Here is a 12,037-nt window from a genome sequence, read left to right as displayed (position 1 = left end):
ACAACAACAAAAACCCACACAAAAACAAAAAACAAGAACAGAAATAAGATACAGCAACAAGGACTTGGCCATCCCAAAGAAGGGGAGTACTAAGACACTCAAGTGGAGCAGGAAAGACAAGAAGCAACCCAGACTGACAACACGAAACCTTAGAAAGACTTAGGAACTGGCAACACCAGCACCCCTGGAAGTGAACACTTGGAAAAGCTTTGCAGAGTCACTGTGTTTCAGTTCTCGAGAGTAAAGACTCCGGCGCCGTGCCCCATGGGATCCTCTTTCACCTCTGCCAAAGTGTTTGACTTTGGTGAAGTTCTATAATCTCTTGGTACCTCAGTTTTTTCTTCTGTAAAAAATGGAAAACAACAGTACCAACCTCATGAGGATTACATTAGCTATGAGGTTGACTGTGCTTCCAAAAGCTCCTGACACTGAGCAGACACTTGATAGAAGTTTGTGTGTTTTTGGCTGTAGGAGTGGCTGCAACTTCAGGGGACTACTGTTCAGGTAAACCTTGAGACGGTAGGAGTGTTTGGAGAAGAGGCGAAGAATTGAGGGATTTCTTTTTAACAGAGAAGGAGTTCTAGAGGGCACAGTGGGAAGGGTTAGTAATAAAGAAGAGCTCTTAGGGGAGAAGAGTCAGGAATAAAATGACAGAGCCGCATGGGGATAACACGTCCAAGTCAGATGCCCACACTGGGGTAGAACATTAGAAATGCATGGCCAGCTCAGAGGCCACCCAGCCCGATGTTCCAGAAGCAGAGAAGCTGCCTTAGCAGGGTATGGTTGTCCTTTAGGATAATTCCTTTATCTGCTCTATTCTTCTCTCATTCCCTTAGATAGCCATCCTCCTGAAAACCTAAACTTAATCACCAACATTTCATGCTAAGCAGATTACCATCTCTCTGAAGGAGGAACCAGGTCTAAGGACAGCACATGGAAATTCCACAAGCGAAATTCCCATTTTGCTTCCTCCACAGAAACCCATCTACTGGGCACCACCCTCACCTCCATTCCTCAGGTCCCTGTGGAGAACATGCTCCTCCTCATCCAGCTCTACTCCCTGAGTCTACAACAATATATCTAGTCCCAGACGGTGTTGCTCAGTGGTTGAGCATCAACCTATGAACCAGGAGGTCATGGTTCGATTTCCTGTCAGGGCACATGTCTGGGTTGTAGGCTCGATCCCCAGTGTGGGGCGTGGAGGAGGCAGCCGATCAATGATTCTCTCTCATCATTGATATTTCTATCTCTCTCTCCCTCTCCCTTCCTCTCTGAAATCAATTAAAATATATATATTAAAAACAAAACAAAAATATATGTTTTTTGTTGTTTTGTTTTTAATATATGTATATATAGTTCTTTTTCTACCTGAAAAAAATAATGTTTTGACCTTATATCCTCTCTACTCCCCTCCTGTCTCATTCAACCTTTTTGAAAAAATCATTTATCTTTACTTCCACTTTTTCCATTGATTTCTCAACCCCCAACCTTCCTCTACCCCAAAACAAAGCTGTCCTTGGTACTACCTTCCATGCTGCTTTTCTCTGCCACACCTCACCCAATGCAGAAATTGTTCTTTTAAAGATGAGCAGTGACTTTCTAATTACCAAGTTTAGTGGATATTTTTCTGTTCTTACCTCATAAGTCCCGTTGAGCATACTCTCATTTCCTTAAGCTGAACAGGACTTGGGAAGGCCTAATGAGCAATTAAGAGGTTAGGTGTGCCTCATATAACATAACAGGTAACCTCCTGAAATACTTATCCATTCTTCAGATTTAGTACATTGAATTTTATGCTTAATGAATCGGGGAAGTTTGCTATTTAAAGGAACTCTTCTGCAAACAGAATTACCTCCTGTAATAAGCATTATTATTCCCAAATGTACATGACTTTGAAAATTTGTTTCTTCCTATTTCCAAGCTTCCTTAAAGGGACACACTCTCAACCTCACCTTTATCATTGCCTTCCTGGTTATTTATGCATAGGAATCTGGGTTACTAGTTCTATACTGGTTCCGTCAAGGGCATCTATACTCTAAATGAGACACAGAGTGAAAAGTTCAACACAGTTCCCAGCACATGGTGGATATTATAAACACTGAAAACAGGAAGCAAAAAAAGGAGAATGAACTAAAAAGTGGAACTTCTATACATCTTTTAGGCCAAAATGTTTTTTTAAAATCATCTGGGATGCCATTTCACACCACTAGGATGGCTATAAAATAAAAGTAAAAGGAAAGCCCTGACTGGTTTGGCTGAGTGGATAGAGCGTTGGCCTGAGGACTGAAGGGTCCCCGGTTCGATTCCAGTCAAGGGCATGTACCTTGGTTGCGAACACATCCCCAGTAGGGGGTGTGCAGGAGGCAACTGATCAATGTTTCTCTCTCATCGATGTTTCTAACCCTCTATCCCTCTCCCTTCCTCTCTGTAAAAAAATCAATAAAATATATTTTTTTAAAAAAGTAAAAGGAGAATAACAAATGATGTCAAGTATGGAGAAACTAGAATCCTCATACATTGCTGGTGAGAATGCAAAATGGTGCAGCCACTGTGGAAGTTTGATGAATCCTCAAATAATTAAATATACAATTACCATATGATCCAGCCATTCCATTCCTTGGTGTACAGCCAAGATAACTGAAATCAGGTGTTTTTTTGTGTGTTTTTTTAAACTTGTACAATAAATGTCCAAGCAGCATTATTCATAAGAGTTGGGCTGGAGAATGGGAAGTGATTGCTTAATGGGTAGGGGATTTCTTTTGGGGCTAATGAAAATGTTCTGGAATTAGATAGTAGTAGTGATTACAAAATATTGTGGAGACCATCCAGTTGGTGTTCCTTCCCTCCCCACCCAATTCCTAAAAACAAAAAACAAAATAAAAACAACAACTATATATACATATATATGTTGGGACCTACCAAAAATCCTATTTGCAAAGCATTATAATAATCCATTAAATATTTCAAGGTTTAATCTTAAAATATTTACATTTCTTGCCCTGGCCAGTGTGGCTCAGTTGGTTAGAGTGTCATCCTGTGTACCAAAAGGCAGATGGTTCAGTTCCCAGTCAGGACACATACCCAGGTTAAGACACACACCCTGGTTGTGAGTTCGATCCCCGGTCAAGGTGCATACAGGAAACAACAGGTCAATGTTTCTCTCTCACATCAACATTTTTCTCTCTCTCTCTCCCTTCTTTTCTCTATGCAATTACATGCTAACAAACACACACATCCAGCACACTTCTAGTTTTAAGATGGCATTTTAAGAACGTCTGATTATTTCTTTCTGCTTTAAAATTCCAAAGGAGCAATGCAATATAAAAAGAGAAAAATCTGTTACAGCACCAGAAAATATATTGTTAACAGGACAGTTTGTTAACGACACAAAGCAGAAAAGCTTGGGTGGAGAGAAAAGTCCATCGGTATCAACCATCTCAGGCAAAGGAAAGGTAGGCTTCGGAAGTAAGGGGTTGGGTTTCTCCAGTTGAGCCCCAGAAGCTGCCAAGTTCAGAGCCTAGAAACAAAGGCAGGCCTCCAGGCAGCCAATAGGGAAAGACAAAGGATAGAACTTGGGTGCCTCCCCAGAGCTTGGCTGGCTGTTCACCTATAACTTCACATGACCCCACTGGAGCCCAGGTAGAGTGGGAACTTTATCTCCATGCTCCTCACATAAGCAGTAGCGTCCGAAAGCTCAAGAACTCTCACACATTTTTCATCATAATTGACTTAAGTTGGCATAAACAAACAAAAATCAGAAACTCACCACTCTCCCCCCTAATTTTCCCACTGATTCAAAAGATCCTAAAGTTCATCTTGAAAAAATAAAACGTGCCCCGGTCACCCACTTGGATGGCAATAACCAAAAATAGACTATAACCAATGTTGATGAAGATGTGGAGAAACTGGAATCCTCACACACTGTTGGTGGGAATGTGAAATGATGCAGCCGCCTTGGAAAACAGTCTGGCAGTTCCTCCCAAGGTTAAGTGTAGAGTTACATATGCTTTAGCATTTACACTCCTAGGGATACACCCAAGAAAACAAAACTTGCACGTGAATGTTCATAGCAACATTACTCATAATTGCAAATAAGTGAAAACAAATCAAATGTCCATCAAAGGTGAGTAGACAGACAAAATGTGGCATATCCGCACAATCGAACACTATTCAACAATAAAAAGAATCAGTACTGATACATGCTACTACATGGATGAACCTTGAAAACATTATGCTAAGTGAAAAAATCCACTCACAAAATACTCCAGAGCGTATGATTCTACTTATATGAAATGTCCCGATTAGGCGATTCCATAGCGACCGAAAGTAGGTTAGCGGGTGCCAGGCACTAGGGAAGACAAGGTTTGGAAGTGAAAGGAGCAGGAGATTTCATCTGGGGATGATAAAATGGTTCTAAAATTGATTGTGCTGATGGGTGTATAACTTATGAATACACGAAAAGCCCATGACTTGAACATTTTAAATGGGTGAATTGTGTGGTATAATAATTGTATCTCATTTTTGAAAAATAAATGAAAACTTATACAATGATTACATTGAGTAAGTTTAGTGGGTTTCCAACTGACAATAAACTCTTCAGGGTGGGAGTCTCTTGTCTGTCTTATAACCCTCGCCTTCCCAAGGGTACAAAGATGATGCTTAATAACAGGTAGACACCTCCTAGCAAAGTTGCTGCAAAATGAATTTCTATAGGGGAAAATTTTTCTTGTTTCCTGCTTCAGTCAGTGATGCTCTCCTATATTAAATCTCTCTGCAGCCCGGCCGGCGTGGCTCAGTGGTTGAGCATCGACCTATGAACCAGAAGGTCATGGTTCGATTCCCAGTTGAGGCACTTGACTGGGTGTGGGCTCAATCCCCAGTAGGGGGCATGTAGGAGGCAGCTGATCAATGATTCTCTCTCATCACTGATGCTTCTATCTCTTTCTCCCTCTCCCAACTTCTCTAAAATCAATAAAAAAATCTCTCTGCAGCCCAGATATATACTAAGAATTTATGAAGAAATTTAAGTTTCCACTTACTTCTAAAACCCCTTCCTCCTCACTGCTTCTACCCAGACCATAGGAAACCATACTTAAAGATACTCTGGATCATTTCATTTTAAGTATTCTGGAGACTCTTCCATTCTCTTTCAGTTCTGGCTTCAATGCCTGCCCATGAGTGCTACGATTTCACCAGCAGGGGTTGCTATCTAACCTTTGATGGTTAAGCACTAAACCTGAAATGCACTATCTGCCGGAAACCATTTACTGTATTCACTAGCTGAGTATAGACAAGGACCCCCAAAAGCTAGTAACATTTGAAAGCCCTAGCAAAGGTCAGGGCTGTGTACCACCCAGTTAATCTAGGTACTACCCAGTTAAGCTCGATAATGATAGCTGAAGCAACCTCCCTACCTTTAATCATGTAAATTGCCTAAGGGTGATGTTATGACCTAATCTGTGTGTCATTGAAACCTCCTTACCCTAGGGCTACCCCAGACAAACCTCCTTACCCTAGGGCTACCCCAGACCAAATAAAAGGTTGGAGCAGCCAGAGCATAGGAGGAAGTCTCTTTCCTTGAGTTGGACTTTCCCGCCTGGTCCCCCGACATTTCCAAATTATCTCGTGTCTTTTCCTCTCATTTGCTGTGCGGCTCCTCTTTCAGATACCGAGCCCTAGGTGAACACCAACAGTCATACATACAGTGTATAGTGCGGACCCTTGATAAGATGCAAGGAGAAAGGCACTGTTCTGTGCTTTTTCCTCCCCAAAACGCATTACCCTGGTCGAATCATGAGGAAGACATCACATACATCTCAACTGAGGGACACTGTACAAGATGCCTGAGCAGCACACCCCAGGACTCCCAAGGTCATCAAAAAAAAGGGAAGCCTGAGAAACCATCACAGTTAAGAGGAGCAGACAACAGGGGGTGAGGGTGAGGGTGAGGGCATGACTGGGGATGGGGGAGCAATAGGGAGATAAGGACACATATGTAATACCTTAATCAATAAAAAATAAAAATAAAAAAAGAGGAGCCTAAGGGGACCTGAGGACTAAATGTAATGCAGTGTCCTGGATGGGACCCTGGGACAGAAAAAAGGACATTAGGCAAAAACGGAGAACCCAGAAATAAAGGGCTTTCAGGAAGCAATGATGTACCATGACTGGCTCGCTCTCTGTGACAAATGCGCCGTAGTAAAGTGTTAATAAGCAAAGCAGTGTGGGGTGTAGGAGAACGCACTGCTCTATCCTTGCAATAATTCTGGAGTTCTAAAACTGTTCTAAAATAAAGTCTATTTTTTAAAAATCCGCTAGCTGCCAATTTTGCCAAATTAAGGTTTTTTTTAAAGATTCTATTTTAAGGAATAGTTCCAATGGTTTCAAAGCTATAGTTTTTTTTCTTTGGGCACATTTTTAAGTGATTATAAGACAGAAAAGCAAAACTCCCGGCTTGGAGAGCAGAGGGGATACATGGTGGGGATGGGAAGGAGGAGGTGGGGGTAGGGGTAGAGGGTGGGGTAGGTCTCTGAGAAGGAACAGAGGCCCAGCCACCTCCCATCATCCCCATCGCAGCACCAGCAACATGACTGCTTCTGCCTTGAAAACTAAGAAAACCACCAGAGTGTGGCTTGTATTCAGGCCTCCCCACCCACGTGTAAAAAAGAAGCGTTAGAAGCAGCAGTGGTAACAGGAACATTGGTAGGGCTAGGAAGTTATTCAACCAAGGCTATTACTGAAAGAGCAAGCCCTGCTGAAGAGGTTTATGACCCAAGTTGCCCTAAAGCCACTAAAACCCCAAGAAACATCTGGAGTGTAAACAGTTATTATTTCTGCACTAAAAATAAATGTCGTCAGAAAAGTACTCAGTGAGTATGCTGATTTTAAGTAGTCTTTTCGGTTTTATTTACTCTGGTTCTGGTTTAAAATGTGCAGATATAAGGAATAGATAAATATTATGCTGCTTAAATAAATAGAAGTAAGGTGGCTTTGGGCTTGCTTTTTAAATGGAGAACTGGTGGAGTGGACCGTGTGCTAGATCCCTGCTCCCTGAATTACCCACGTCTAAAGAAAGCCCAGCAGCGGCGAGGGAGGCAGCATCCTGCACCTGGTGGCAGCTGTCCAAACCTCAGGAACAGTGTCTAGGAAGGGGAAACAGTCTTTAAAGGGGCAGCAATTGAGAACTAAAACTCTCCATACTTCAAAAATTGTCATAATGGAAGTGAAATAAGTCAGTTATGTGGAACCTAATTAACAAAATAACCTGATGAATGGAGTGGATCCAGCAGCATAGAACAGAGTGCGGAATCTCGGAAGGAAGGCGGGAAAGGGTGGGTGGTTGGGAGGTAATCAACCATAAACCTTGTATGCAAAGATGCATAACCCATGGACACAGACAATAGGGTGGTGAAGACCTGGGGCAGGGGCTGGCGGCGGGCTAGAGAGGGCCAAAGGGAGAAAAAGAGGGAAACGTGTAATTCTTTCAACAATATTTATTCTTTTTAAATTGTCATAATGGAAGTGAAGAACTACCCCATCCCACTCAAGAAACCGGCATACTATATAGCAAATGAGAAAGCCAAACCCAAAGGGTAATATATATTTACACGGTGTCCATAAACATTTGATGGGGGAACTGGCCTAAAATGCAAGGCAGAGTTTGCCCATAATTGAAGGGGTGAGAGTTGAGTGAACAGTCTCAGGGAAGAAAATGCAGGAAAGTGAGTAATAAGCTTTAGTGACTTAGTACCTACGGGAATGAGATGAGTGGGCTGCGATTCTTCCAGTTTGTTCCTCAACCAGTCAAAATCCTGGTATCTTCGACGGACAGAATATTCCGGCAGGTCAAACTCCACCCGAGTACTCTGCGAATAAGAAGAATAAAGCAAAATGAGCATAAGGGAATAGGAGCCCATCTTGGCAGAAGGGGAGGGAAAAAACTCTCTGTGAATAACTAGACTGGGCAAGAACACACCTTCCTTCCACCAAACACACAGCCAAAGGGCAGGGTCTACCAGCACGGAATGAGGGTCTGGGCCACAGGGCCCAGTTAAAAATTCAAGGATCTAGAATGAAAAGTTCCATGCGCGTGAGTGGTGTTTTGTTTTGTTTTTTTTTACCCTCAGGAAGTGGAACTCAACTCTCCCTCAGAATTGTGTTCAGAAACATTTGATTCATTTCCTCCAAGCGTCAGTTTGAGCATTTCTTTTAGCCGAATCACTCCACTGAAGATATTGCTACTGAATCCGAATCTGGGAATCTGCGAAAAGGAATTACATCTCCACTCTCTGATAAATATGTTCGGGGGAAACGAACAAACAAAAAGTAGAAAGAACAGGCCATCCGCTCACTTAGGAGCCAGATTAGATAAAAATGGAAAAGGTTTTGCCTCATTTGCCATATTCTGGCCAGAGCCATAACCTTGAAATTATATTGTAGTTCAGTTGATAAGAAAAAAAAATCTACAAGTAAATAATACCAAAATGTCACTGTATAATAAAAATATTTCTCTCATCCCCCTTCCTGAATTTAATTTTTCTGAAATGTGATTGTAGCATTTTGATCATGAAAATCAATGTTAAGTGAAATTAAATTAATTTACAGGAAAACAAGAGTTTTACACGTTGATTTGCCCAAACTAAAGTTATGTCTCAGCTAAACCATCTTCTCTATGGGGGTACCAACTGTATGACAGTCACACTTCTCAGGAATTAAAGTACCAAATAAAAATGGCTCAAGCTCCATTTTGTAAAATTACCCTTTAAAGCCAAAAGTCTATTTTAACCACACCACCAAGAATATCTTTAAAACACATAGGAAAGAGTTATTCATCAAAGAAAAAGCTGTTAAAGTCTTTGGCGTTGAAAATTATGATTTCACCCTCCCCAAAAGCTGTGCTCACACAGTCTGGGTAAAATCGTGCAGTGAAAGGACTCAGCCTTGGACTGGACCCCAACTAACTCTTTCTGCATCTTTTCCCCTTTTCAGAGTCCCTCAGGTTAGCTTACGGCCATGAAACACAAACCTCTCCTATGATGGAGTATAAGGATGGGAAGATGTGGGGAACTTCATTTAACTTAGGTTTTTGTGATTTATTGGAAGATTCCCCAAAGGAATTAGCACTGTAGAACTGGAAGGGGGGAGGAAGAATACTTCAATCCGAAGAACAAATCACTGATGACAACTTTTCAGGCATACGGATCATGGAAAGATTGAGAGCAGGCAGCCTGAGGAACCCTGCCCATGAGCAGTCCCGAAACACCACGAAGCCTGCGGAGCCTTGCTCTCCTCCACAGTTAGAAGACAGTTGAAAGGATGTTCTTTGAGACCCCACAGAGCCCCCCAGCAGGCTCCATTTCCCTGGGTTTTCAGCCTCGTGGGACCTACAGTTCCTTGATATTCTGTTCACTTCTGTCTTTTCTTCCTTCCTTACTCAGTGTCAGTTCCATGAGCCATCACTTGGGCCTCTGATTTGCCAATGTGCCCCTTCCCCACTGTCCATCCCACAACTCTCGCAGAAATGCCACTTCTTGCTCACATAGACCAGGGCGTGTGAGCACATTCCTGAAGGGAAAACAACGTCAGGCAAGCACACTGGTCGACGCAATAAATTCCCCAGCCGGACCCTCAACACTGGCACAGTCTCTCTCTGCTTCCTTAATCAACTCTCTTCCTCATTTTCCACACCAGTTAATACAAAGCCTGTGCAAGTTTTCAGAACTCGGAAGCCCCACTTCAAAACTTCCCTGTCACTCCCCGTAGAAGACCTCATACCTCTCCATAGAGGAAACTGCAGCTATAGGCAAAGTACCCTCAACTTTCTGCCACAAAAAGACTCCCCTCCTTTCTCCAGAAACAATGAAAAAAGTCCACCTCCCTCCCTCCACTTCTGCTCAGGGTACTACCTCCTCAGTGGCTTTCTACTCTCCAATCTTCAACCCGATGTCTCCTTCTCCATCCACACTGTCCACCTGGCACTGAAAGAGGTTTCATCCATCCTTAAAAAACAAACGAGAAGCCCACCCCTCAAATTCACATCCCCCTTCGGTTATTGTTCTTTCTCTAGACTCGCTTTCCTTGCCAAACTACCACCACTCATAACGCCTTTCTTTCCTCTCACACCCTAACCCACTGCAAGCTGGACTCTACCCCACCACATCAATGGCACTGCTCTCCCCAGTCAGCAGTGACCTTCTTGCCATTGAATCTTACGTCTATTTTGTAATCCTCATCTATAACTGATCTTTCAGCAAGATTCAGCCTGTTGAACCACTGAGGCATTTGAAAAGAAAAACCAGTTGGGGCAGAAGTGTTGGTAATGGCTGGTGATAGGGTAAAAGACAAGAGGAGGGTGGCTTTTAACCTCCAGTCTGCTTCCACGTCATCGTCAGTGTCAACAGCCGCACGTGGGTAGGCAGGGGAAGGCAGGGGTGGGAGGGAATCCTCTCTTAAAACTCATGTCATGTCCTGAGTCCAAGTTCTAGCTTCACCATGTATTAGTTGCATGTCTCTGAGCAATTTTCTTACTATCTCTATGTCTCAGATTCCTCATCTGCAAAATAAAAATACCACCATTACCTATTTCATTGCAGATGAGGATTAACTGATGATACATTTAAAGCACTTAGCACAAAATAAGTGACAGCTCATCCATACCGCAAAGCACTATTGCAGACTCAGAAATGACAGCATAAAAGCATGTTTACTGGCATTTAGTAGCATTGAAAGACATTTGCAAAATAGTAAGTGAATTGACAGCATGTAAAATACTCATTTTTGTAAATGAATAAAGACAAATGGCTCCTAAAGTTGTAAGTGATTATTTCTGGCTAGAGAGCTTATAGATAATTTATTTCACTGTTTTAGCTTGCTTGTGTTTTCCACAAAAAGCACATATTACTTATATAAAATAAAATTTAAAGGGTTTATATTGCAAACAAATACAGCACATGGTAAGTGCTCAATAATTAGCTATTATGATAATGTTACTTTCTAGGAGCCAGCTGAGAAAATCGCCAATTCAGCCTGAAAAGATCTCTCCGCCACTAGGGAGATAAAAAACCCACGACTTAGATTCGCTTTGCCTATACTGACTCTCAGCTCTAGACTCATTTCTTTTTTATTTTTTTATGTATTTATTTTGAGAGAGAGAGAAAGAGAGACAGAGAGATAGGGATAGAGAGAGAGAGAGATTTGTTGTTCCACTTTTTAATCAAACTCATTGTTTGATTACTGTATGTGCGCTGACCAGGAATCAAACCCGCAACCTTGTCAAATCAGAACAACACTCTAACCAACAGAATCCCTAGGCTCATTTTAGCTCAGACAAAAGCAGCTCTGCATTTTGTCCAGCTTTGGTTATCAGGAATCTGAAGTAGGACTGGGAATCAAAGCTCAAACTAAGAGCGTAATTATATGTACGACCTTGTCCTCTGACCATTAACTTTGCTTGAGAACCTCAGTAGAAGCAGGGGCCCTGGGACAGGATCCGGTGTTTGGGGCCCTGTGTAAGTGTTTGTCCTCTCTCTTTCATCCTCGCACTTCTCTACGAATCTTTAACACAACATTCAGGAAGAAGGCTCCAAATGCATCACCGAGACATTAAACCTGGTGTCGCTATTTGGAACAGGAAGAGAAAAAGACTCTGGTCTGAGATCAGAAGTGGAATTGACGGTAATAAGTAAAACTTAATACTGCAACAAGTTTACCTGGAGGTGTTAACATCGCAGCCAAATGAAAACGTGGGATTGGAACTTGGAAAAGGTTATACTGAGGCATTATCTGACTTATAGGAAATCAAACAGCCCCAGGAAAAGGAATAGAAATAAGACCACAAAGAGAAAGGGGAAGGAAGCAAGTAAAGAGAAGAGGCACAAGAGCGAGCACGTGCGGGAGCCTGTGAAACAAGGCCCTGCAGGATTAGCACTTGGGAGGTGAACTGCAGGGCCCAGAAGTAAAGTAAAGGTGGGAAAACATCCAGGGAGGCAGCATCGCTGTGCAGCCAGGCAGGCAGTCACCTTGTCATCCAGCTGTTCAG

At 42.4% G+C, this 12,037-nt stretch overlaps 1 protein-coding gene across 1 annotated transcript in view; it reads right to left on the bottom strand.

Annotated features, from left to right (window-relative positions):
- The window catches only part of SNX30 (sorting nexin family member 30), an 81,956-nt gene that overhangs the window by 34,297 nt on the left and 35,622 nt on the right, over positions 1-12,037 (bottom strand). The window contains exon 3 of the mRNA XM_081102931.1: positions 7,755-7,865. Within this exon, the coding sequence (XP_080959057.1) occupies positions 7,755-7,865 (111 nt within the window). The remainder of the gene's footprint in view (positions 1-7,754; positions 7,866-12,037) is intronic.

The sequence above is a fragment of the Myotis nattereri genome, assembly GCF_964212035.1.
Source record: "Myotis nattereri genome assembly, chromosome: 12".
In the NCBI taxonomy this organism is placed as follows: domain Eukaryota; kingdom Metazoa; phylum Chordata; class Mammalia; order Chiroptera; family Vespertilionidae; genus Myotis; species Myotis nattereri.
This window is presented reverse-complemented; position numbering and strand designations above follow the sequence as displayed.